We start from the raw sequence: 27,563 nt of genomic DNA, 5'->3' as shown, positions 1-27,563 counted from the left end.
AATACTTATTTGATGCAGTGTTGGCTTTTTAAAGAAAAGGCAGTCAAGGAAATCCATTTTTTAAAATGCATTTGTCAGATTTATCTTATATTTTATTCAAATACTCAAGTGATACACACCTATTCTCCACTATGAGATTCCTTGAACTGAAAAAGAATGTCTGGCATCAACTCACATTTCCACGTTTGTAGGCTTTTACATGGATCTTAGTCCAGTCCAACAATTTAAATATTATTCAAGTATTTTACTAAATCCTAGCCATTGTAGCATTACTTCCTTATCATACCATTCATTGCATACAATGTGCAGAAAAGGATGGAGAAGTAATGTATACAACACATTGGGGAAATTAAACCAGTCTACTGCACACCAGTGGTTGTATTTTAAGATGCGGTGATAAGTTGTTAATGTTTCATAAACTTACTGAAGTTACTTCGTCTTTTCTTCTTCCCTCCCCCCTTTTTTCCTTTTGGGTATTTTTAAAAACTGTTATTAATATTTTGTTTTCTCTTTTTTAAAATGCATTTTAAAATTAGCTTCTTGCATTAGTTTTATCTATTTAATATAATTCCTAATAACATTTATTGGAAAAAAAGAATAAAAACCAACACAGCATGTACATTAACCATGTTTCACTATACCTTTCTTTTTTTGGTTCTGCTGTGTCCATATATTGCTGGGTCTTCTCTACTTTTAACATTCTTACTTTTTTATTTTTGAGAATCTTATCAGCTCCAGTTATTCCAGTTCTCTTTTCTCTTGACCCTTCATTTGTACATCACTTATTATTATAAACGGATAGCAAAAGTATGCCAGAAAATGTTTTGCTTTGTTTCATTCAATCTTTCCTCCTCCAGGTTGATACAAGACAATTCCTAAACATTATCCTTTGTTATCCTTTAATAAATCGATTGATCGATTTATTTATTTATTTATTTATTTTGTTAAGCAATTATAAGATAACAGGTATTAGTATAAACATAGTTATGGATACATGAAATGGATACATATAAGAAAAAAACAATAGGACAGGGACAATAGGGACAATAGGCACATTGGTGCACTTACGCACGCTATTGTTCATTTTAAAAAAACAGATTCCTATTGTTGGATGTTGAATATTTTTAAAGCTTGAATATTATCAAATTGCATCATGATGTGACCCTTTCTATCACTTAACAGAACAATTGAAAGACAATAATAATTTTCATTTCACTCATTTTTCTTTTTTGCTTGATTGCAGGGCTTTTTCCGCAGGAGCATTCAAAAGAACATGGTTTATACATGTCACCGAGATAAGAACTGTGTTATTAATAAAGTCACTAGGAATCGCTGCCAATACTGCAGACTACAGAAGTGCTTTGAAGTGGGAATGTCCAAAGAATGTAAGTAGAAATGCTTTATCTTTCTGTTCAAATCATAATGACATTCATGGGAATCTAGCTACTTAATTGGAGTAATTGAGATCAAATGTTGGAGTGAAAACATCAAATGTCTCCTTTTTCACGAGGCTGTCATGTACTTTACATTTTGTTGGCAGTTTCTGCACAGAATTTAGGTAGCTTGAATTCTTGCAGCGCTTAGCATCTCTCATTGCAACTCAGTACTTTGTTACTTTTTAATATGCAATCTAGAGGAAAAATTATGTACATATTTAAAGATCCTAGAAAAGAAAGGTGAAAAAATTAGAGAACAAAGCACAACAAATGAAGCCATAAGAGATACAGTAGAAGCACATACACATGCAAAAAATCCAGAAGCTAATTTCACTTATGAAATATGAATCTATTAATAGTAAAAATGGACTTGAAGCTTTAAGTGGCATCTCTTAGGTACAAACAGAATATGTGCAAATGAGAATAGGCAATAGTAAAAACAGCAAAAGAATGGCGAGTATAATCAGATTTAAAAATTAATACAGGAGAAATGGCCAACATGAGGAGAGTATTCATATAGTGCAGGAGGAGAGTATTCACATAATTACCTAAGTGGTCTTTTATGTTGTTGCAGGATAAGCAAATGTATCCAGTATATTTTTCCTCCTGAATTACAGTTACTTGATAGTTGCAGCAATACAGAAAAACACAGACATTGGTAACTGGATATTTCTTATAGCAAATGTAACATTCCCGTTTCAATACAATGGAATCAGAATACTCAGTATGTCTGATTAAATTCTAAGGTATGTTGAAATAGGAAAAAAAACACCTTTGTAACAATCAACACCCTAAAACAAAAGAAAAACTGTCGTGTGAGAACTGAGCCTGCTCAATGGCTTTGCAAGAATCCTGGAGTAAAAGAGGATGGTAGAAAAGAACCATGAAGGAGATAGTGAGAATAGTTTGATTTAGTATTGTACTGTAGTAATATAGAGAAAGATATAGTTGCTAGGAAAATAATGGCATATAGTAAGAGATTGATAGCAAGGTGCCACATTTTGCTTTTTCTCTGTTTGTTTTATATATTTATCAAATAACTAATATTTGAAGAATTATGGATTTCAGAAAACCTTCCTATGCCTGACCTTCTCTACTGTTAGTGGGTCAGATAGTGAACATTAAGTAATTAATTGCATTTTAATTCCTCTTTTGATTGCCTACTCTTAAGCCTATATTTTTTTACACTGGAAAATAAGAAATAAGACTTCTAGGCAAACTGTGACTTACATCAGAAGACTCAATTAAATAGCCAGCTTTCTTCAGTTACAGTGGAACTTGTAAAGTAATATTCAGTGCTTAGATGTGAAAGCAAAACGGATAACTGTTTTTTGTTTACAAGTATTAGCCACAAAAGGAATCTGAAAAGCAAGATGCCCTGAGTGAAATAAGATATTCTTGCACCTGTCACATGAAATGCTTATTAGAGCAGGAATTTCTCATATAAACTAGCCATTCAGTTCTTAAGAGTATTGCAACAGAATTTTGAATTGTGGATGTTAATTGCATTGGCAATGACAAGAATTAGGATAAAAGTAATAATAATATACGTAACACACTCTAAGTAACAGATAAGACTAACATAATATTGGTTATGAGAAGAAATACAACACAGGGCTATAAATGACATTACTATTGTTAAGTATGGAGAATAACGGAGACCAGACATCTGACCAGTGACTTCAACTCTTTAATAAAGTCATAGAACATAACAGAGCAATGCTATGGGCAGCAGTAACCCTTTTATAGGGTTAGCTGCTGCCTTATTAACCAATGAAAATGTGCAACAGGTTCAAACTACTGACCAATAAGGACAGTCCCAAAAGTGGCCAATCAGGGACTGGTTCTGGCCCAATCCCAAGTTGTTGTATAAGGACCAATCAAGTGTGCAGGTTTTCAACCCTAATTTGCATTTAGGTTATTCACTTTTATTGATTCACAACACCCCTCCCCTTGGGTTCCATTTGAGGGGAGCTGTGATAAAATCTCAAGATAGGCAGGCCGTTTGGTCTGCCTGGATGATTTCCGAGGCTCCACCGGTTTTTGTCTAATGTCCGGTTCCAGTGGAGCGTTTGGATGACCTTTGTTAAATTCTATTTCGCTGCACGGCGATTCTGTGCTGCATTCACTGTGGTTGTCTCTGCTACTGCGTGTTTCTTCGGGGTTTTGCAGTTTGGTTTCCGTATTAAAGTTCCCTGAAGACATCAACTCCTCCCGCTTCACGCTCCGGTGCTTGGCTGGGCTGTAGGGCTCCCGTTGACCTGCTATTAGTTGTATCAAAGTCAATTCCTCGATACTCCCTCCCCCTTGAGTTGGTGAACTGGGGGGAGTCATGGCCGCTGGGTGGTAATCTTGATCGGAGCTGGTCTATGTGGCGTTTCCACACCCTCCCATGCGTCTGTTAGCAGGCGGTAAGATCTAGGCCCGGTGAGGTGGGTAACGGTTGGGTATCCATAATGGGTCGCCGGAAAAGTTTTTGGCAAAGATTAAATCGCTCTACCTTAAATTCCCGGCATTTGCTGCTGGAGCCGAAGGTTTTTCCGGTGCGGAAGCGGGTGGAGCCGGTCAAGGTGCGATCGTATTTTCCGGCCCATAAGAAGTTCAGCGGGTGTTTTGTTGGTCACGCTGTGGGGCGTGATGTGCTGCAATAAGAGGATTCGATTGATTCTCCTGGAAGCCGTTCGGATCATCCAGTGTGTGGGAGGTCCTTCAGTCTGCGTCGTTGTAGGCTGAGCTTAATTACTGAGGATTGCTCCGCCCTTCATCACGTGGCTGCCTTGCAATCCCCAGTTTACGCTCAGCCTTCGTTAGGTTAGGCTGTGTATCTCCCACTCGGCCCCCGCAGGAACCTCCCGGTTCGTCTCCATTGTTACCTGGATGACATCCTCGTCCTGTCCCACCCCAGACTCTAAGCAGGGAAGGATGTCAGAACTACCCTCTCTGCCCTCCAAGACCATGGGTTCCTGGCAAACTGGCAAAAGGGCTGACTGTTACCACCTACACGGATCACCCCTTGGGGTCCGTCATTAACTCAGTTCGAGGAAAGGGTGTTCCCTTCCTCGGAAAGATTCCTTAACATTCAGGAAACCGTCAAACAAGTCAGACGTTCAAGAAGGGTAACACCTTAGAATTGTCTAAGCTACTAGGTAAAATGGTCTCATGTATTTCCATTGTTCCCTGGGCCCGGTTACACACCAGGTCCCTACAGTGGTTCCTGCTCCCGTTCCAACGGTCCTGCAGAAGCAATTCAAAGGCCACGGTCAAGGTGCCTTCAAGGGTCCTCACGTCTCTCCTCTGGGTACCAGTCCCGCCATCAACAAGGGACATGGCTTCAAGGAGTCCCAACGCCTCACCCTCACCACAGACGCCAGCCTGTCTGGATGGGGCAATCACATCCACTCGCTCTCGACTCAGGGCACATGGTCTCAGGTAGAACGAGCATGCAGTATAACTGGTTGGAACTCGCGCCATCCACCTGGCCCTGCGCAACTTCCTCCCCTCAGGTACGCTGGGCGGCATGTCCTCATACTCGCGGACAACATCACGACCAAGGCCCATGCCAACCGACAAGGGGGCACCAGTCCATCCGTTTGATGAGAGAGGCCGAGCGCCTCTGCCATTGGGCGGAGCGCAATTCCTCTCTCTCAAAGCCGAGCACATCTCAGGGGACTTAAACACCCAAGCAGATGGGTTGAGCAGGACCACGGTGGACCAGCCCAAGTGGCGACTCCACCCGTCACTGTTCAGGGAAGCGTACCAAGCTGGTCGGTCTCCCGTTAGTGGACCCTTCGCATTCCTCCTCAACACTCGACTCCCCAGGCTTTCTCGAGGTACCCTCCCACGGGGCCGAGAACTACAATGCCCTCCGTTGCCCCTGGCCATCAGGGCTTCTATATGCATCCCTTTAGCCCTGGCCCCCAGAGTCATCCAGAAGCTCATCTCTGAGAAAGCAGAACTGATTCTGGTGGCACCCTACTGGCCCAGGCGCCCATGGCTTGTGGACCTCCGCAACCTTCCGGTGGCCCCTCCCTGAAAAATCCCTCCGATCCAGGATATCCCTTTCTCAGGGTCCCCTCCAGCACCCGGATCCTCAGTGGCTCCTGTTAGCAGTTTGGAGGTTGAGCGGGAGCGCTTAAGAAAGGGGGCAGTTTCTGACCAGGTTATCGATACTATTCTAGCCGCCAGGCGGCCCTCCACAACCCGGATATACAATGCCACTTGAATAGTTTCTGCAAGGGTGCCGGGGTTCCAGGTCAACCCGCTTTCACCCTCCATCGTTCAAGTGTTGACATTCCTCCAAGAGGGTCTGAGGAAAGGTCTTCTCCGAACTCCCTGAGGCATCAGGTCGCAGCCCTTTCAACCGTCATTGTTTTGACAATCTGGGGTCCCTTCCTCCACCTACGCATCAGGGCTTTCCTCAGGGGAACCACCAACTTTGTCCCCAACGGTTCACAGACACCCTACCGGGGACCTCAATAAGGTCCTGGTGGCCCTTCTTAAACACCCTTGAGCCTCTCAGGGTATCCACTCTCAGTTCCTAACGTACATAGTCGTGTTCCTGGTGGCCATTACCTCGGCTCGCCGAATATCAGAGATAGCAGCCTTGTTGGTGAGAGGTAGGACCTTTGCATCTTCCATGCCGACCGGGTAGTTCTCCGGCCGGGCCCTACCTTCTTGCCCAAGGTCAACTCAACCTTCCACAGGGCACAGGAACTTACACTTCCGAACTTCTGCCCGATCCCCGTGGGAAAGGGAGAAGCTCTGGCACACCCTGGACGTTAGACAGGCCCTCCGCATTACATTAAACGTACCCAACCCTTCAGGAGATCCGAATACCTTTCCTCTCCTTTCAGCCCATATCATTAGGCCACAAAGTGTCCCCGTCAACCATCGGCTGGATTAGCGCTACTATTTCGGCGCAGCTTGTCCCAGGCCCTGCCGGTTACGCGAATAGCGGCACACTCCCACCAGAAGTGCTGCTACCTCTGCAGCTGGGGCCATACTCAGGCTCCAATTGCTGGTATTGGTTGGACGGCCACTTGGGCCTTCCCATCTCCTTCATTAGACATTATAAGATAGACATATTTACTCGGTGGAGGCTTCGTTTTGGTAGAAAGTCTCAGCGAGTCCTCGAAGAACCACAGGGGTCACAGACCAGACGGAGTCCCCCCGTAGACAGCCAAGCTTTGGTATGTCCACACACTGGATGATCCGAGCGGCTTCCAGGAGAATGGGCGTTGGTTCTTACCTGACACGCCATTTCTCTGGGAGCCGTGAGGATCATCCAACCCTATTAGTTTTCCGTCTGGTGGGGTCTTGTTTGACCAATGAACCCTTTAGCATAGTAAGAGGAGACCAGGATTTCTATTCACTCTCGACTTAGCGTAAACTGGGGATTGCAAGGCAGCCACGTGATGAAGGGCGGAGCAATCCTCAGTAATTAAGCTCAGCCTACCATACGACGCAGACTGAAGGACCTCCCACACACTGGATGATCCTCCACGGCTCCCAGAGAAATGGCGTGTCAGGTAGAAGAACCAACGCCCATTTTCTGGTCGATGTTGCCAAATTCCATTTTGTGCAGGGTCTTTTTCACAAATTGTACCATGCGTTCTGCCGTCCATTCGCCACAGGGTGCGCGGGCGAGGTTAGCGCATGGCGGATGCCCCGATCAGCAAGATATTGTTCAAAGGGCAATGCAGTGAACTGTGGGCGTTGTCCGAGACCAACACGTCCCGGAAACCCGTAATGTGGCAAATAGTCTGTTTAATTTATTAATAACTGAGTCAGTTGTAGTTGTGTGCATTCAGATGAATCTCGAGCCAGTTAGAATAAGAAGCGACAGTAATCAGGAAAGTGTGACTTTTGGTAGGTCCCTTAAAGTCAATATGAATACGGGACCACGGTCCCCTCGGGCGTTCCCATTCGGTTGGGCTTGCTTTACCGGTGGGCGTTGCTGGCGTCCCGCAGCGGTGGCACGTAGCAACCCAGGCCTCGATTCTTTTGTCGATTCCCGGCCACCAAGCATAGCTGCGTGCGAGTGATTTCACATCCGCACAATGCCCGGATGTCCCTCATGCAATACCGCCAACACAGTCTCTGTTGCAATTTGCCAGAGATTACTACTCATCGCCCCACAAGATACAGCCTTTTGGGAAAAACAGTTCGGTTTGGCGGGCTTTGGAAGGGTGCCCATTCAGGTGCAATTTGGTCCGTCGGCCACGCCCCGTTCAACCCAGCGTAGTATGTGTTGCAGAACTGGGTCGTTTTCGTTTCAAAAGCAATGTCTCTAGCCGTCCAAGGGTGGTGCCTGTAGAGCTTCAATCTGTAGTGTTGAGAGGGTTGGGGCTGGATCCACAATAGCGTCTGGGGCGTGTTCTGCTCAATGCATCGGCGTGGAGAATCGGTTTCCCAGGCGGTGTTGCAAGGTGTAGTTGTAAGCCGCCAAGAATTCAGACCAATCAGGTCATTCTGAGGGGATAATATATCACGGGTTGGTTTATTACCGCAATGATCCCCAGTAGCGGTTTATGATCAGTGATTATTGTAAGCGATACGGCCATAAACATATTAGTGAAATCTTTTAACTGCAGCAACAATAGCTAAAGCTTCTTTATCCAGCTGACTATAATTTGCTGTTCAGCTTTAGCTAAGGTTCGCGAAAAAAACGCGATGGGGGCCTCCCCGCTCCGTTTGGTAACACGTGGGCCAGAATTGCCTAAGCCCGAAAGGTGATGCATCACACGTGATAGTGCAGCGGCAGAGTCTCGTTGTACTGCATAAGTACTGAATCAAGTTAGCAATTTCTTTACTTGTTGGAAAGCATATTGTTCCCGTTGTCCCAAACCCACATTGCTTTTTTGTCTAATAGTCTATGCAATGGTTCAGCTACTGTTGCTTTGTGGGGTAAAAACACATTATAGAAATTGATAAGTCCAACACCTGTAGGTCTGCCTTGTTCGGAGTGGGTGCCTTTTTAATTGCTTTCGTAATTTTTCTTGATTGGGATGAATTCCTTGGCTGTCCAGAGGTATCCTAAAATTCCACTTTTAGGTACATAAATGGCATTTATCTTTTTTTACTCTGAGGCCTGCATTTTGGAATCTTAGTAAAACCTCTCTGAGTCGTTTTTCTAGGATGTCTTTGTTAGGTCCGGTTGATAGTACATCGTCGCGAAATATGGACAACGCCTTTTATCCTTGTAACAACCTTTCCATTAAACTCTGGAAGATTCCAGGGCGGCGCCCACTCGAATTGAGCCGGTTGCATTTAAATGCGCCCCTATGTGTTTCGATCGTTGCACCTCCGACTGTGGTTGGGTCTACAGGCAATTGTTGATATGCCTGGGCTAGATCTAGTTTGGCGGCTTTCCCACGCCAGGAATGGAGTAAATGTTGCACTACGGTACTGGATAAGCACTTTGCTGCCGTCGTGGTTTAATGTGGCCGGTAGTCTCCACAAATTCTTAGGGACCATCAGGCTTGATGGCGTCACTATCGGGGTTTCCCAATTGCCGTGGTCGGTGGGTTCCAGTACGCCCTGCGCTATCAGCTTATCGGGTTGTTAAGTCGATTTTAGGTTTTAAGGCGTAACGGTACCGCCGCCGCTTAAGGCGGATGGGTGCTATTTTGGGTTCAGTTAAACGATTGGGATCCCTTATACTTGCCTCAGTCCGTTCCGCGAAACGTCTTGGAATTCTTCTTGCGAATGCTTCTTTGTCGACGCTTTCGGCCTTGTGAACTCGCCACAGTGATTCGAGCGGCCTGAACCATTGAAGGCCTAGAAGACTAGGCCTATCTCGATCATCGGCGACAGTCAGTGGTAGTCTTGACGGTGCGGTCCTTGAATGAGACCTGAATCTGCGGGACCCGACGGACGGGACTGCTTTCTGATAGTCTTTGAGTATAACCCTTTGAGGGTTAAGGTCTTGGCGGCGAATCGTTGGAATAAGCTGTTGAGAGGCGTTTTCCACCACACCATCGAGAAGAAGATCCGAGTCTACCTCCATCACGCAGGTTTGTTTTCGATGGCTGACCTTTACTCCCGGATTTTTCCGGCATCAAGGGGATGTAGCGTGGCCTATGGTGATTGCTTGGTGGGCTCTTCCTACTGGTTTCTTCACGCCTATGGAGTAGTGGTGGACGGTTTGTTTCTGCAGGAGTGGTTTCATTTTTCTCGTGTGCCAAGAATCTCAAAGATTGGCATTGGCCTGTGGGTTTGAGTTTTGTTTGCTTCTGCAAACCTTTGCGAAGACTTGACCTCGTCTCCCATAATTCGCAGAAGCCGGTGAATTTGCAGCCGGATGGTGGTGATTGGATCCACAACTGGCACCGCGGTCGAAGGAGTGTTGCTGTGGACTGGTCTCGCTCCGTCAGCAGTCGGTTGACCTCTTCCCCGCCATGTCGGACGGGGACTCTAAGTCTTCGTGGTGGTTGATACCGGGGCCTCTGCATGCGAGGCAGGTATCAGTGGCGCAGTTTACGTAGTGGTGGTTGGCTGCAAGCGCGTCGGGCTGCCGACTTTCTTGGTCGCCTCATGCTGCGAGGCTTCTTTAAGGGTTACATCGGTGAGACTGATGTCCCCTATAGCGCCATTTTACTGGATCTGCCTGTCTTCTAGGCCCAGAACCAAGCATCCCGAGAGCTTTTTCCAGTCTCGAATCGCAGGGGCCTCAAGTTTGGTCCGTGATATAATCAGCAAGGCTTTCACTTTCTGTTGGTCCTCTGGTAATATTCGTGTCTTGGACTGAAGTTGGCACGGTGGGCGTGGTGAGCCCGTAGTAAAGGCTCGAGGACGTCCCAGTCCATCTCTTTACCTCTGCTGGCTTGGCAAGTGACTTTGCCATTTTAAACACGTAGAGACGCAGTGGGTTAGAAATATAGCCTTTTTTTTTCCCGGCTGTTGCATTTTCAAATTGTTGGTCTCTGAAACATCTGGAACTACTATCCATGTCGACTCCCAGTCTTGCGGTCGAATGTCGGGGTACACACCGCTTGGCCATGTTGCCGTTGATGGTGTGTGTTCAACCACGTGTATTAGTTGCTCTGAAGTTGTCAGCTCTTCGGTCTCCGGATCCCACCTTCGTCGCCAGTGTTAAGTATGGAGAATAACGGAGACCAGGCATCTAACCAGTGACTTCAACTCTTTAATAAAGTCATAGAATATAACAGACAATACTATAAGCAGCAGTAACCTTTATAGGGTTAGCTGCCTTATTAACCAATGAATGTGCAACATGTGTTAATCTACTGACCAATAAGGACAGTCCCAAAAGTAGCCAATCAGGGACTGGTTCTGCCAATCCAAGTTGTTGTATAAGGACCAATCAAGTGTGCAGGTTTTCAACCCCTAATTTGCATTTAGGTTATTCACTTTTATTGATTCACAACAACTATAACACTATGCATGCTTACCATGGAAAACGCTTCATTGAATACAGTTGAACTGTGATAATATACAACATTGTATTGTATTAGTTCTCTTGGATCTTCTGAATCAAGGCTTTTTGGGTTCACTCTCATATCCTAAGCTTTGCATTTCAGTAGCAAATTATCCATTTCAGAGAAAAAATGAGAAGGCAAACCACTAAGACTCAAAATATAAATCACATAAGAAACAGGAGATAAGACTGCAAATCACATACCTGCTCTGGTGAAAATGCCCATTTTCACAGAAGTAAAACTACAGAATTTTCCCTTGAAAAATAAAAACAAGCAGGCAGAATATTATACATCTCCAATTTTTTTTATAAAAAAACCCTTGCTAAACAATTCAAAATGTAGGCCTACCCCAAAGGCCCTAAATGACTTCCAGGCCAGATGTTGCTTTTCTGCAGTTTGAATTAGATCCTTGCAACCTCACAATTGAATTAAAGAGTGGTGTGAACCAAGGCTTGCTGCAATTCATTCATGTAATGCTAAATATATATGTTCTTGATTAATCACCACAATTGGGACTGACAAAAATTGTTAAAAAAGCAATCAATAAGTGAAACTTCATAATTTTACAGTCTTACTTCAGCATTCCTTTGCTTTACAGACATAAGTGCAAAAATGTTTCTTCATCAGTATCCTACCTGCAAATGGTTTATAAAAGAAGCAGTCATGCTTCAAAGACTACTTGTAGTATTATGCCTACATTGACCTCTACTTTCTCTTTAGAAGCATCTTTATTCCTTATTGAAAAGTTTGGGTTGGAAAATCATTGATCTTATAATTGTTATGAGATAAAAGAATAACAAAAGAACAAGAACCCCGGAAACTTTAAAAAAGGGGGAAGAAATTGTAGTAAGAGGATAAACAAATGCAGTATCCTGGGACTGTTGGGTGTTGATTGTGATAAAGAGACAGAAGGATTAATAAGGGCAATAGAGACAAAAGGAGACTTTTGGCAAGGATCACAACAGAAGACTTTGAATTTTAATAACTCAACTGATTTTAAAAAATGGAAAAAATAAGCAAAGACTTTAAGTCGGAATTGCAAACTGTAACAGGAATGCTGAAAGAAAGAAGGGAATTATTGGACATACTGGCAAAAAAAATAATGGTGATGCAGTCTGTAGAAGAACAAAGAAATCTCAGAGAGGATGAGTTAAAGGAAAAGGAAAGTGACTCAGATGAACATGGAAAACAAGAGATATCGCCAAAAGACATTAAAGGAACTAAAACTATGACATTGATGACAGAGTTAATAAATAAAAGAGAAAACACTCCCAGGATTAAACAAAAGAAGAAACTCTACAAGAAGAAACTTCAAAAAAGAGAACAGGAAAGAGTGAGGGAGAAGATGGGTGACTGGCAGATGAAAATAAAAAGGAAAGATCGGGAAAACTTAGAAAAGGAAAAGCTAGCTAAAACCAAGAGAAATGACAAGGCCGAGAGATTTAGAGATAAGGGTTAGATAGGATATAAAAGGGGGATGCCACATGGGAATGTATTTGGGTATTTTTTTTATTAGAAACTTAAAATGGGGAGATTTGAAATTCAAAATGTATTGGGAATTGCCCTAAGAGTATTATATAACTATATATGAGAAAAGTGAAGATAAACTAAGAGATGTTAAGAGGGTTTTATTATTATTAATCTCATATATATACATGTTATGTCCCACCTTCTAAAATAAACAGTTAAGGCTGAAAGCAGCAGTCCTTGTAAAGAAAGGCAGCAAACAGGAAAATGTTATGTCCCCACCTTTTAAAGTAAACAGATAAGGCTGAAAGCAACAGTCCTTGTATGAAAGGCAGCAAACAGAATTTTCACAGATAGCTCCAAAAAGTAAAAGTTCCAACGAACTAAATCCAAGACTCAACAAGATTCTTCAGATCAAAATCCTTCACAAAATAATTCCAATAAGTAGAAGTTCCAACGAATTAAATCCAAATCCCAACAAGATATTTCAGATCAAAATCCTCCAAACTGTGCTCTTCAGTTCTCCTTGCAAATAGACACTTTGTTCCGGACAAAGTGCAAAGTCATATCTCTCCCTTTATAGAGTAACTAATTAGTCTAATTGCTGGTCTGCTCTCTACTGTATCCTCGTTGGTTCCTCCTTGTCAGGAGACGTCTTGTCCTGACATCTACCCAGCAATCATCCAAATTATCATCTTCTTCACCTGAAGATATCATTGGTTCCTCATTATCACCCGTTCCCGGCTGACCACCTAATTGAAGGGTGGAGGAGTTTGAAGGTTCAAGCCGATCTTGCAAATCAAATGTACGTCATCTCCTCCTCATCGTTAGAACTTGCTGATTCATATAAGTCCTCCTACGCTGGAGCTTTGTCATTCAAAAACCTGTAGCAGATGCCGGAATCACAACATATACATATATACAGCAAGATCACAGCTCACCAGCTCAAATCTCAGTAACTAAGACCAACCTGAGCACAACCAAGCCCCCCACCTGAACAGAACACACCTCCAGCCATCAGAACATGGCTAACCCCCAACCAATCAGGAACACAGCCAAACCCCAACCAATGAGAACACACCCCACCCAATCAGAACACAGCCAAGCCCCACCAATCAAGTCACACCACACTAGCAGTTAAAAGGAAGAAGCAGCTGCAAGCTCACATCACACTGAGAAGCACAGAGCTGAAGACAGAAGCCTGAAGATGATGAATGAGACTTCATCGAAACGTTGCCTAGATATACTTCCAACCTTACGCGGGAGAAAACCTGAATAACCATATATATTCTTAAGTTTTCCCAAAGATGCCTTACATGTATGGCATTCAGCTTTGTTTGGGTATTTTTCCTGACGTCATAGTAGTTGTACTTTTAAGTTGTAGACAGCGTTTGGCAGAATCTCATCTGCCATCATCAGGCTTCTGTATGAACACTATACAGAAGCCTGATGATGGCAGATGAGATTCTGCTGAAGCTGCTTCTTTAAAAGCACAACTACTATGACGTGAGGCACATCTCGCCATTTCTCAGGCTGGTGCTGAAGCTTCATGCCAGTGCAAGCAGTGTGTGATCGGAGCTGCCGTCTCTATAAATACTGGTGGTGGGGGCTGGTGTGCTGGGCTGGTTGGCTGTGCTGCTGCCTCTTGATTGGTTGATCGAGGTTGATGTTGGTATATGGGCTGTGTGATGGCCTTGTGAGTTTTGTTGTGGAGATATCCTGGAACTTGTGCTGTAATCTCTCGGGTCGTTTGTTTTGTAGTGATCTTTTTTCCATTAGCTTCCTGTTTTAACGGCTTGGGTAATGGGTTGTGTGATGACCTTGTGAGACTTATTGCTGTGGTATCCTTGATCTTGTGCTGTGATATCCTGGGTCATTTACTGTGTTGCAACTTCTTGATTTCTTGTGGTGTAATTTCCTGAGTTTTCTGATGTGGCTGTGATGTAGCATTCTGGGTTTTAGCCTGGCTTCGAGTTTGAGGTGGGTCTGTGTTCTTGGCGTGTGTCAGCTTGTTTGGTTTGGGGTCGGGGGTGCAACAGCTGGCGCAGGCGGCCGTGGTCTGTTTTTCTGGATGGTGGTTGTCCTCGTTTATAGGATGGGCTTGGGCCTTGGTCTGATGAGAGGGGGATTGCGGTGGTGTCCCGTGTTGTTTCAGGTCTGGTGTTGGTTTTAGAAGTGGCTGAGACTCGTTTGTTGGTGAGGCTACTAGCTTCCAGATGTCTGGTAGGCCGGAGGTATCATCTCGTCTATTCATGTTATGGGAGTGTTTCTCTATCTCGATGTCTTCCCTGATTATTCTCTTGCTGGAGTGTTCAGTGTTGGATATATTTGGTTCCTTTGAAATTAATTTCATGGCCTGTGGCTTTAAGGTGCTGGAAGATGGAGGAAGTATTTTCTTCTCTTTTGACTGCGTTTTTGTGTTCTGCGATGCGTGCATTTATTCTCCTGTTGGTTTGTCCAATGTATGTGGCTGGGCAATTGTTACATGGTATTTCATAAACTCCTTGGTTTTCTAGCTGGATCTTGTCTTTGGGGTTTCTTAGGATGTTGGCTACTTTTTGGTCAGTGCTGAAGGCTGTCCTGATATTGTGTTTGTGCAGAATTTTGCTGATTTTATCTGTGGTGCCTTTGATGTAGGGGAGGAGTGTGATACCGTTGTCTTGTTCTGTGTCTTGGTTTTTTGGGCGGTATCTCTTTTCAGATTAGTTTGGTGATAGTGTTTCTTTGGAATCCGTTGGAAATTAATACATTAGTGAGGGTGTGTAGTTCTGTTCTCAGGTAGTCTTTGTCAGCTAGACGTTTGAAGATGAGGGTCTTGGCTACGAAGTTGATCTGTGCAGGGTGGTGATGGGATTGTGCATTTAGGTAGCAGTTGGTGTGTGTGTTTTTTCCGGTAGATGGTGTGTCCTAGGGAGCCATTGGGTTTTTTGTAAATTAGGATGTCCAGGAAGGAAGTTGGTTGTTGGTTTCTGTTTCCATGGTGAATTGTATTTTGGGGTGTAGGTTGTTAAGATGTGTGAGGAAGTTGTCCTGGTTTTTCTTTCCCATGTGGCCAAATTACGCAGTGTCATTCTGCATAACTGAGCCCAGGTTTGGGTTTCTCGGATTTGCTCTAGAGCGTTGGTTTCAAAGTGTTCCATATATAGGTTACAGAGATGACGTGAAGAGGGTGTGATCCCATGGGTGCTCCTTCTATTTGTTTGTATCTTTGTCCATTTGGTTTGGGTGGCTGTCAAGGCTTTGATGGTGCCCAGGTGAAGGGGATATGACATGAGCTCACGTAAACAACTCCAGCCCTACACAGAATCATCACCTCACATGTACAAAACTCCTTCCACTTCATAGAAACAATAAAGAAACAAACCTACAACCCAGCGACCTACCGTGACCTTCTTAAAGTCATATCCTCTTCACCCAAGTACCGCATAAAGAAGCCTTGACAGCCATCCAAAACAAATACAACCCCCAAACACATCCTAGATCTGACCAGCCACTGCCTAACCAACACATACTTCATCCACAATGGACAAAGATACAAAGCACAACTATAATGACGTGGGAAAATACCCGAACAAAGCTGAATACCATATATACATACATACATACATACATACATGCAGGCAGGCAGGCAGGCAGGCAGGCAGGCAGACAGACAGACAGACAGACAGACAGACAGACAGACAGATATAGATATAGATATAGATATAGATATAGATATAGATATAGATATATAGATATGTATACGTATACGTATACGTATACGTATACGTATACATACATACATACATACATACATACATACATACATACATGTTCTGTCTCACTTGTAGCCACAAGTGAGAGTCCAAATGTCCCAAAGAAATAAACACCTTAACAAATAATACCAGAAACCACAGAGTTAACTTGTCTCTGTAATCGCCGTTGGCAGCTTTCCCAGAAACTGTCTTCAAGCCAAGATAACGAGCCACAAGATAAATCAGGAACAGGAACAGAGGCTTCTTCAAAGCTGCACAGTAATTAACTAAGTTTGATCCGGACAAAGATCGTTAACTAGCACGCCTCCTTATATTCCTTGAAGGGGCGTGTCAGTCTCTCTAATTAGTATCTGACTTGACGTTTCTTTTCAAATTGTGCTTGACGTCTCAACCTGCGTCTAGTCCTTACATCAACCCAACATTCCTCATCACTCAAACCTGTGTCTTCTGATACATCAGACTCAAAACTCACAGCAGGCTCAAACCTTCCAGTCACAACACATATATATGTATATATGGCAGATGAGATTCTGCCGAAATGTTGCTACAACTTTAAAAGCACAACTATAATGACGTGGGAAAATACCCGAGCAAAGCTGAATACCGACATCATTATAGTTGTGCTTTTAAAGTTGTAGCAACGTTTCGGCAGAATCTCATCTGCCATCATCAGGCTTCTGTATTGTGTTCGTCTGTGAGTCAGACTTTTACAGTTGTTTCCGTTTTAAATTTGGGGCTAGGCTACTGCTGTGCCAGAATGGTTTTTCTTCATCCTGATTGGGTTGGGAGTCTTAGTCTGTGTTTATTGGTCTTGGAGTTTGCTGTGTTCTGTTTGATTGGTGTTTCTAATATCTTCTGTCTGTTTTGTAGCTTTTTTTGTCTTGACTGGCTGGCAACATTGTGTTTCCTGTATTGGAGGCTTTTAGTGCGGCTTGGCTCCGAGTAAATGGATGGCTATCATTTATTAGGAAGCTAGGTTTCATCTGGGTGCCTGGCTGGGGTGTGTTTGAGCTGAAGGTATCAGGGGGGATCTGTTTGTGCCCAGGTGTTTGCCTGACTTGTGGTGTGGAGATTTTTTTGTTTGTGAGTGCAGGCTTCCAAATAATTGACAGTCTGGTGGAATCATCTCTTCTATTCATGCTTTCAGGTCTTTTTTCAATCTCTATGGCTTCTCTGATAATTCTGTAGCTGGGGTTTTCTATAGTGGCTAGGATTTTGGTGCCATTGAAGTCGATGCTATGACCTGTTCCTTTCATGTGTTGAACTAGTGAGGAAGTGTGTTCCAGCTTTTTTACTGCATTTTTGTGTTCATCCAGGCAGGTACTATTCTTCACGCAGCTTAGTCAAACCCAGTGGAAAAATTAATCATAGTGGACAACTAAAATAGCAACTCAAATGGTTGTTCAGAGGGCATAGAAAGAATAAGTACCCAATTTGAGTAATGTGAAATTCTCTGTACTGGGTCTGTGGATGTCTTATAAAAAGGCAAAGCATATATATTCCTATGGCTAAATGCTGCTCTAGCATGAGGTTCTAGCATCTGATTTTAAAGATAGTCATGAATATATAATATGCCTCCAAATAACTAGAGAGCTATTTAAAATTTCAGTTGTGTTAACAGTGAAATGCAATTAATCCCTAGATTTTAGATAATATTTATGTTTCTGGAACATATACCAGAACTATTTTTTTATGTATTTCCCCCTTCTCTGCAGAGTTATTAACATTAAAAAAATCTTTTGATTCAAATCTACCAGACTAAACTTAAATAGGGATTATAATACACGAATCAAGCAGCCTTCATTCTATAAGTACTTTCACATATAGGTACAAGAAGCTTTGCATTGTCAATTCCGCCCCGCCCCCCTACACTTTGGGCAAAGTATATTCTTCATAGTTGCTTTAAAAAGTCAAAACTTCAATAAATTGGGCTTTTCTTGGCATGGATTTCCAGGGCATAGAAAGTTGATAATAATTCCTCATGTAAGGCAAAAGTATATTTAAAATATACAAGTCCTACTTTTGACATCACTGTCTGGCAATATTCAGGGCTTCATCCCATACCTGGTTCATTAATGCCAGTGTTTACAGAGGAAGATCTTTTGCCTGGGCTACTTGTGCACAGTGTCCACATGCTGACCTGTTGAATGGTGATCTATAAATTCATTTCTAAAAAGGGATAAAGGACAAAATGAAAAGCATCTAAGACGCATTAATTTCTTCCTTCGTTTATCCCAGGTTAATTAACTACTCCAATTAACTACTAGATCAAGAGCTCTTAGTTATGAGACAAAGACAATCATATAAGTGTCTCTCTATATTAGAATGGCATTTATCACTTTTGGAATATGCCTAGTCTAGATATGGCTTAGAGATTTTTGATGTGGCATAATATAGAATAATCTGAATTTGGATTCCTTGTTGACTTTCCCGAGATTAAACACCACTGTATTATATTCAGTGTCATCTATGATCTTGCTTTGATCTCTTTTCTCAGATTTCCTCTGCCTTTCTACTTAAAGCATTTTAAAGCAGAGCAGTGATTTAAAGTATATAATTAATAACAGGATTAAATTATGCTCTATAATTAAGATTGTATAGCAGCATCAATTAATCTAAACTCCTCTAATAAACTTTCTTCATATCTATGAATAGTACTTCTATAGCCAATGGAATAATCTGTAAGTCACTTTATTTTAGAAAATTGAATCAAGTAAGGAACAAAAGTCTGCTGCATCCAGTAGAAATTAATTAGGGTTGGGAAACATGCTGCCTTTTAGATCATTTGGAGCAGCTCTCATCCATATCTGATGAATGGTCAAAGGACTATGGAAGCTGTAGTCTGGTATATCTAGAAGACAGTCACTTAGTCCTCTCTGTAATAAACACAATACTACCAAATCATACCAAGTTTCCCCCAAAATAAGACCTGGTCTTATTTTCTTTTGGGCTTGAAAATAAGCACTCAGACTTATTCTCAAGGAGGTCTTATTTTTTTACATGCAGGAAGTGGTGAGCACGGGGACCACTAGCCCCACTGTCTGCTTGCCCATGGCTGCAATGGGCCAAGCTCTTGGCATGCTTCGGCCTTGTTGGCACCACAAATACCATTAATTCTCAGTGTGGAAGCAGAGGTGGGGGGAGAAGACAAGTGATCCGGACATAATGTGTGGCTACATGACTCACAGGAGGCTTGTGCACCCGCAGCAAGCAGAGGCACCCCAGTGGGGCACCAGGCATTGGGATCGCATGCCTCCCATCCCCCATGCCTTTGCCTCCACCTGCTGCTGGTGCCACTGCACAAGCCTTCCACAAGTCTCCTGTGAGTCAGCAAGCCATGCAGCACGTCCAGATTGCTTGTCTTCTCCCCCCTCTTCTGCATCCACATTTGGAACTAACGGTATTGCGCTGTGCCAAAAAGACAGCTGCCAGAAAATGTTGGCCCCCATGCACTCATTGCCTCTCATGCTGGCACGCCCATCCACCCCGGCTTATTTCCAGGGTAGGGCTTATATTAGGCCCACCCCAAAACAATCAGGCTAGGACTTGTTTTGGGGGTGGGTTTTATTTTCAGAAAAACATGGTATTTGTATGGAGGTCTGCCAGTGAATTTGCAAAATGGTATCTGAGAGAGTTTTGTTTTTCAGGTGACATTCGATTGCTGGATAACTGTCAGTGAAGGAAATGTAGGAAAACAAATAAGCCTTCCAACCTCTCATTGAAGACTATTCTGTATTTTGAATGAATACTGTATAGAACTTTTTCTTTGGTATCAAACTTTTTTATTGGTTTATCAAAATATAAAATACAAAGAGAAATTTCAAAGAAGTAATAGAGAACTAGAAGGGGAAGAAAAAGAAAAAAGATATGGGGTAAAGAGGGAAAAGGAAAGAAAAAGACACCAAATTCCGATTCTCTTTAGCATAGTAAAAGATAACATTACAACTGCAAGTTTTTACTAATACCGTCATTTTTATAACAATAAATATATCTAACTAGCAAAAACAAAGTCAAAGTTTCATTTTTTTTCATTGCGAACACAAACTCCAGAAGCAATTTCAAAATAGAAACAAGGTTAGATATATTCTCTTCTTTGGATAAAAGAATCAATTTGACCATCTCTGCTTCTCTTTGCTATGGAGAATAATATAATACTTAACTCATTAATCTTTGTCATTTAAGAGAATCCTTTATATTATTTCAATTTTTTTAAACCCTAAAGAGAGAAAACATATTTCTGGTTTTGATATTTTACTAACTTTAAAAAAATACTCAAGTATTTATTTATTTATTTATTTTGGCAAGCAATTATAAGATAACAGGTATAAGAATAAACATAGTTATGAATACATGAAATGGATACATATAAGAAAAATAAAAAGAAACAATCGGACAGGGACGGTAGGCACGTTGGTGCACTTATGCACGCCCCCTACAGACCTCTTAAGAAAGGGGTGAGGTCAAGGTTAAAGTTTTTGGGATTTGGGGAAGAAACCACAGAGTCAGGTAGAGTATTCCAGACATTTACCACTCTGTTGCTGAAGTCGTATTTCCTGCAATCAAGTTTGGTGAGGGTTATCTTGAGTTTGTATCTGTTGTGTGCTCTTGTATTGTTATGGTTGAAGCTGAAGAATTCATTGACAGGTAGGACATTGCAATATATAATTTTATGTACTATACTTAGATAAGACCGAAGGCGGCATAGTTCTAGGTTTTCTAGATCTAGAATTTCGAGTCTGGTGGCATAAGGTATTCTGCAACGAGTAGAGGAGTGGAGAACTCTTCTTGTGAAATATTTCTGAACTTTCTCAACTGTATTAATATCAGATATGTAATGCGGGTTCCAGACTGATGAGTTGTATTCAAGTATTGGTCTAGCAAATGTTTTGTATGCTCTAGTTAGTAGTGTGATATTACCAGAGAAAAAGCTACGTAGGATTAGGTTAACAACTCTTAATGCCTTTTTGGCTATGTAGTTACAGTGGGCTCTAGCACTTAGATCATTAGAGATGAATACTCCAAGGTCCTTGACAGAGTTTGGATCATCAACAAGGTCTTGACTATTCAGCTTGTATTTTATTTTCTGATTTTTTCTGCCAATATGTAAGACAGAGCATTTATATATTTATATTATATATAAAAGGAAAAAAAGAACCCCTTCATTTTAAACCCAAAACACAATACTACATTAGAGCTGTCCAAAACACAATACTACATTAGAGCTTTCATTCAGTTATAATATAAGTTATAATATAAGTCCAATTAACTCCAATTAGCTTATTGAATTCAAAATCTCTCTCTCAAATTTATTCTCATGGAATAGATCTTTTTCTTCTCTTATTTCAAATTTAATCAATAGTATTTTACAAACCTGGGGAATTATTCAGCACTACAGAAAAAGACAGAAGATTTATACAAACTCATTTTTTCAATATAAAACTACTTTAAAGCTTTCTTTCAGTGCATATATCATCATATATCAAACATAAAAATTCATTCTAACTAATTAAGTCATTAAATTTAAGTCCTTAAACCTTCAGTTTATCTTTATAGAATAAATCTATTTCTTCTCAGGAGTGTCTACCAAGTCCCTTTTCTTCAAGAAATTCTCAGCATTATTTATATCCAAAGTTGTTCTGTTAAACGTTATAGATTAACCTGGAGGAAATCCTCCTATAATAAAATCTCTTTGTCCAAGATGTCTATCATATTTTTTTAAAAGAATTCTTGGCCTTGTTAATATCAATGAAGAAAAAGTTCAAAACTTGACTTCTTAGGAGTTGTGACTTAGGAGTTGTGACACTCTTGTTTCATTGCACTGTGAGGGTTATATTCAAACCATCATCTTAATAAAAACTGGGGTCAAGATTTATATTCTAAAGGTGCAGTTAAGTTATTTGCATTGTCCAGCATTTGTAGAGTTGACACAGTGGATTGGTAATTTTCTACACCTATTTGTGTCTCCTATTCTTTTTAAATATTCTCTGTATAATTAGTATCTTTGGACCCTAACTGTTTTATGGTATAAATGATTTTCTGTAAGCACTTTTCAAAGTTTCTTTGAGGACAAACTCCAGTTCAGAGTTAAACATCTTTGTAGCTCCCTCTAGTGGTCAAAGAATATTTTCTTTCTTTCTTTCTTTCTTTCTTTCTTTCTTTCTTTCTTTCTTTCTTTCTTTCTTTCTTTCTTTATTTATTTATTTATTTATTCCCTTTTCTAGCCCATCAGAGTTCATGAAAATTGGAAAATTTCAACTACCACAACAAAACAATATAGGGCTACAGGTTATTTTAAAAGTAGTTAATTAAGACCATAACTTTTATACTTACATTTCAAAAGAAAAAATATTTCACACTTCCTTATTTTAGCTGCCACCAGCAACCCTCTTCCTTGTCATTTAAGAATAAAGAAGTCTCAAAAATGGCAATAGCTGTGAAAAATAGTGATAAGTTGTAATTAAAGAGAGCCTCTTTTAGCTAATAGAGATAATAGTCTCATGAATTGATTAAGAAATAAAGGGCAAAGCTTCCTGTCCATTTCAAAAATAAATTCCAAAACAGCTGTTTTATCCAACGACAATGTGATTTTAGCCCCTCCCCCAGCTTCAGCTCACCAACTATTTTGAAGCATGGCTTCTAAAACAGCTTGCAGACTGTTGCTGTTATTGGAGGATCTTGGGGGTGATTCTAGGACTATTCCCAGCCACCCAGTTTCTGATATGCATGCACATGTGAGGATCAGCTGGCCAGTATGCACTGGAAACAGGTACACCAGGTGGCCGGGAATGGTCCCAGAATCATCCCCCAAGATCCTAGCGTGCATATGTGCAGCGGGCAGCTGCTCTTCCAGTTTCCAGTGTGCTCATGCGCACTGGGCAGCTGGCATGCATGCCAGAAACAGGAAGACCAGATCACTGGTGCACATGCACGTGCCGGAAACCAGAAGAGCAACCGCTTGGTGCATGCATGTGCACTGGGTGGCTGCTTTTCTGGTTTCCAGCATGCTCGTGCTCCCATTTCGGCACTAGATGCCAAAAAGTTTCACCAGTACTGTTCTAGGTCATATGACTTCATGGCTCAGTGCTAAAAATAACATCTGACTTGAGTGTTTTCACTCTTGAACTTTTTTTTTTAAAGATCTCATTTGAATAAATTTATTTTCTAAGTTCCATTTTTTGAAATAAAAATGAATTTGCAGTTCTTAGTTTTACAAATAACTTTGTGTAATAAATGGAATTAAATAGAAGTGAAACAAAAGAAGGGCCTTAATTAAGACACTCATTTAATTATGTTCTAAAGTTCTAATCACAATCTATTCAATTTGGGCTTCATCCAATTATCACTGTACAATATCCAAACCAAGAGGACTAAAGCATATTCTATTCTAATCAAAGAAACAGCTGAATATAGTATCTGAAGGGATATAAGTCTACATAATGGTTTATCTTGGACATATATGTTTTTGTATGTAGGTTTAAATTTAAGTATTTTTTGCATATTTCAAATTCTCAGGAATGCTTAGGCAATTTGTAATAAAAATGAGAAATTTATAAAATATTTAACATAGACCAGTTCATAATCAGGTACTTTAATTCAAAAATTGCCTCTAAAAGGAAAAGTTGAAAAATATTTCATTTCTTGTAAATTGAGACATTGCATATGAAATTTTAATCTGTCACACCATTTATAAAAGTGAAATTATCACTAGACAATTATATTTACTTTGCATAACTTTTTGTAAATAATAAACCAAGTCAGATTACATTAAAATGAAAATATATGTGTAACTTTAAACCTGTTTTGTGTCTTGCCTTGACATTTTTAAATGTATTTTCTTCCCACTACAAAAAAAATGGTATTTTTGTTTGTTTATTAAAGTTAGCTCTAGAGAGAAAAATATGAGATCTTAATCTTGGTGTAATTACTTGCTTTGATTTATTTTTAAGTAAGGAGGTTTATGATTGTACCACTATGAGATATAAAGCAAAATTTGAATACTGTTTAAGAGTTGAACAATACCTATATTTTATGTATATATTTGCTGTACATTTTCTATAAACACATATTTTTATATGTGATTTTGCTTTTCATAAAACTGGAAAATAATTAATTTTACTTATTTAGTTCTCAAATGTACACACACACACACACACGCATCCACATCTCATTTGAAGTGACTCTTAGGATAGAATAGTTATGTCCTAACATTCACATTAATTTGAGGTCAAAAAACGTCAAATTGCTTTATAATATGGATTGGATAAAATTATCAAGAGCATAATGTTATAAATAGAAAATATTTTATCTACTTTATGTTGTATCTCTAGACCCTTTTAATGGACTGGGTTTCCCTGATAAAAATGTGGCACTTTCCAGTTCTGAGTGGCAGGAAAGCAAAATTATTCTGTCTTGAGACTGCAAGAACAGCTGTATGTTCTTTTGTGAGAGTATGAAATCCCAACTATGTCACTTTATACAATGCACAATTATTTGTAATGTAAATTTTAGCAAGCTTGGGTGTCCCTAAGGGCCACTACACTCATCTAATGAGAGACCATTTATTGAAACCAGACAGAGGGACACAGGCCTGCCTTCAGTGAGCTGGAACACTCAGGCCTTTCCTTTCAGATGCATATAATATACAAGTTTCATCTTTTGTTTCCCATTCAAGAGTCTGGAAAAACTGGGTCAATCCAAGTAGAAAACATTTTATTGAATTAACTCTATGATGAACTGCTGCTGTTTTGCTTTATTGGAGAAATTTCCTAATGTACTGTAATTCTTGACATAGAAGTTATACAGCATCTTTAACAATTACTTTGATTTGAAAGCATCACAGCCATACTTTGTTCTTTAGAGAGAACAGTGTTTTTGAGAAACAAATGTTCTCTGTTTCCTGCCTTTTGCTAATTCTTTTATCATTAGACAGACTTGCATGGTACAAAATCATTTGCTAAAAATAATTAGGTGTTATACAAGGTATGTGTAGGAGGAAATAAAACCAAAACAAATCAAGGTGATGGCTGTGGCTGTGTGATCACAATACCAACCCTTTTTCCCACATTGTTTGCATCTGTGTGTATGAGATGCATGTAGAAAGTGGAGGAACGTTAGTGGCTACACATCCATGGATGCCATTTTGACTTTGACATGCACTGTAGAATGTTGTAAAGTGATGAAGGCATGAGATGGCACTATTCTTTAGAAAGCAGTTCAATCATAAAATTATGATAACATAAATATTGAAATAATCAACAAAATAAATCAGTTTTGAAATCTATTAATAACATTTTCATCTAAAATTCATCTTTTGTAGAATGAAACAAACAAAATGTTAAAAGGTTCTGATATTTATGTACATAGTTATTTACAAAGCACATCTAAATTATATTAAAGTAACCCAAATATCTTTACAATCCTCAAGGTGTGTCACATTTGAGCATCCCTAATGTTTGTAAATTTAAAATTTAAAAATTTGACATGTCTTACCAGTATTTGCATTAACAGTTTCCTATGTTCAGATGCAGATGGAATTCAAAAAGAATGCATAATAGTACAATAGAATTACTTTATAAAATTACATAAGATGTTTTCTGTTCCTTTAAGAAGGCATACTAGTAAAACTACAGAATTTTACTAAATAAGTTCATAAGAAAAGGAACCTGGCTTACAACATCTTGCTAATTAAGCCTGACAAATACTTGCTGACAATAAGATATGGGCAAAATTGGGTTCAAATACACTGTATTTAAAAATCTTTAGGTTGCTGATAATGGAACTGTGTAAAGCATTCCGCATGTTTAAAAAGGTTATTGCCAACTAGTTTAGCAATCTGATATCTACTTGCTTGATATTAACCATTATTCTCTATTTTACTGCTGCGCGAGTCCAGGACAGGGTAAACCTCACCTCCTTCATCTTGGGACTGAGTCTGCCAAGCTGTTTCGACCCACCTCTGTTGCCATGCTTATCTAGCTTTCGACTCAGTCCCTCGTCGGGGCTGGACGTGTATGGGCTATTGCAGAGCATAACTTCACCTTTTCAACTGTTTTTTGACAAAAATTGAATATCGCAACACGGCTCCCGGGAATCCTGTGGAGCCAACACCATTGCGGGAGATCTGGGCTTCACTGCTCTCTCATGTTAATTCTAGCGCTGGGACTTTGGCTCTAGGCACTGAGGGTGGTGTCACAGGCAAACAGTGAGTGATCCTAGCTCAAGAGCCTCAGCTTGTGCCGATGGCTCCCAGCATCGGCCAAGACCTTCCTAGCAGCCTCTCTTTCTACTGGTACATAGGGCTCCGCAGCATCAAAGATGGGCGTTCAAGCACCAGGGAACGGCTCACGGCCGCTTTGTGCCGCTCAGCTGAACCACTGACAGTTCCCTCCTGGATTTTTAAAGGAAATGGAAGGAGAGACCTCACAGCAGTTTTTCCGCTCACCTGGCCATAATTTCGGGGAGACAGTTTTCAATGTGCCTCATTCCAACAGCTGAAAATTCAAATTGGAGGATGCGCGGGACAGGTCAAATCTATCAGGCCGTGTGGAGACCCATTCACGTAACAACTCAAAGGCCTCCAAAAAAAAAAGGAAAGGGCATGCCAGGCACCACTCTGCAACTTGAGATGCGGTAGCCAAACTTAAGGCCAAGGCATTCACTAGTAAGAAAGCCTCCAAAGTGGAGGAAAAAGCCGAGAAGCAAATGCATAAGGCCCTAGAAAGACAGTTTGTGAAGGGTCTAGAAAATTTAGAGAGGCAGGGCCAACAATCACCCCACTTGATGAGCTGCAGGATATCCGCTGAAATGTATCGACCTCAGGGGAGTCAGAACAGCCCTGATTCAAAGTTCCCAGGCCTGGTCACCAGATGGGACTGGTGAGACAGATTTCTCTCTTTCCCAAGATCTTAGTAGAGCAGGCCCTAGCAACAGGCCTGCACTCTGGGCTACGGAAGCTTCTACTGTATGTAGAAATCCACCCAAGGACTGGCAGAGGCTGATAGCTCAGGCCACCTTTACTCCCACTGCAGCAGGCCTACACCCTACCCAGGGACAGATGTACCAGACAATATGAAAAACGTGTCTGTGGCCATTAGGCAGGGGATTGCTGATGGTATCTAGCAAATTCTAGAGTTGGCTGGGTTGGCTCCTGGATTTTACAGGACCCCAGTCCAAGCCTTCCTACAAGAGGTCGGCCCTTCTGAGAGGGCAGAATATGCCAGCTCTCAAGTCTTGGCCCTTCTCACAGTGAATGGCTGGAATACCAGGAAAGGTGTTCCATTGGTCAATCCATTTGTCTGCTTTGGAAGAAGAAGAGGGGGAGGTGAGAGACTCTAATCTATCCAATGATAAAGGCTTGAAGCCAGAACAGCCAATGTTCACGTGTCTCTTTAAACCCACATTGTTCAAATCCCTTTTGTTTAAAGCCAAGAACACAGCCCATTTGGTACCAGATGAGGCCACTGCAG

General features: G+C 41.2%; 1 protein-coding gene across 4 annotated transcripts in view; it reads left to right on the top strand.

Moving 5' to 3' along the window:
* The window catches only part of RARB (retinoic acid receptor beta), a 335,866-nt gene that overhangs the window by 263,599 nt on the left and 44,704 nt on the right, over nt 1-27,563 (top strand). For all 4 annotated transcript variants that reach the window (XM_087945174.1, XM_087945172.1, XM_087945173.1 and 1 more), the window contains one exon: nt 1,244-1,385. In XM_087945174.1, the coding sequence (XP_087801300.1) occupies nt 1,244-1,385 (142 nt within the window). The remainder of the gene's footprint in view (nt 1-1,243; nt 1,386-27,563) is intronic.

This window comes from Notechis scutatus, chromosome Z, assembly GCF_049901735.1.
Source record: "Notechis scutatus isolate UNSWTSFEM ecotype Mainland chromosome Z, rNotScu1.2, whole genome shotgun sequence".
Classification (NCBI taxonomy): Eukaryota; Metazoa; Chordata; class Lepidosauria; order Squamata; family Elapidae; genus Notechis; species Notechis scutatus.
Note: the sequence above shows the minus strand (reverse complement) of the source record. Positions and strands in the feature narration are given on the sequence as shown.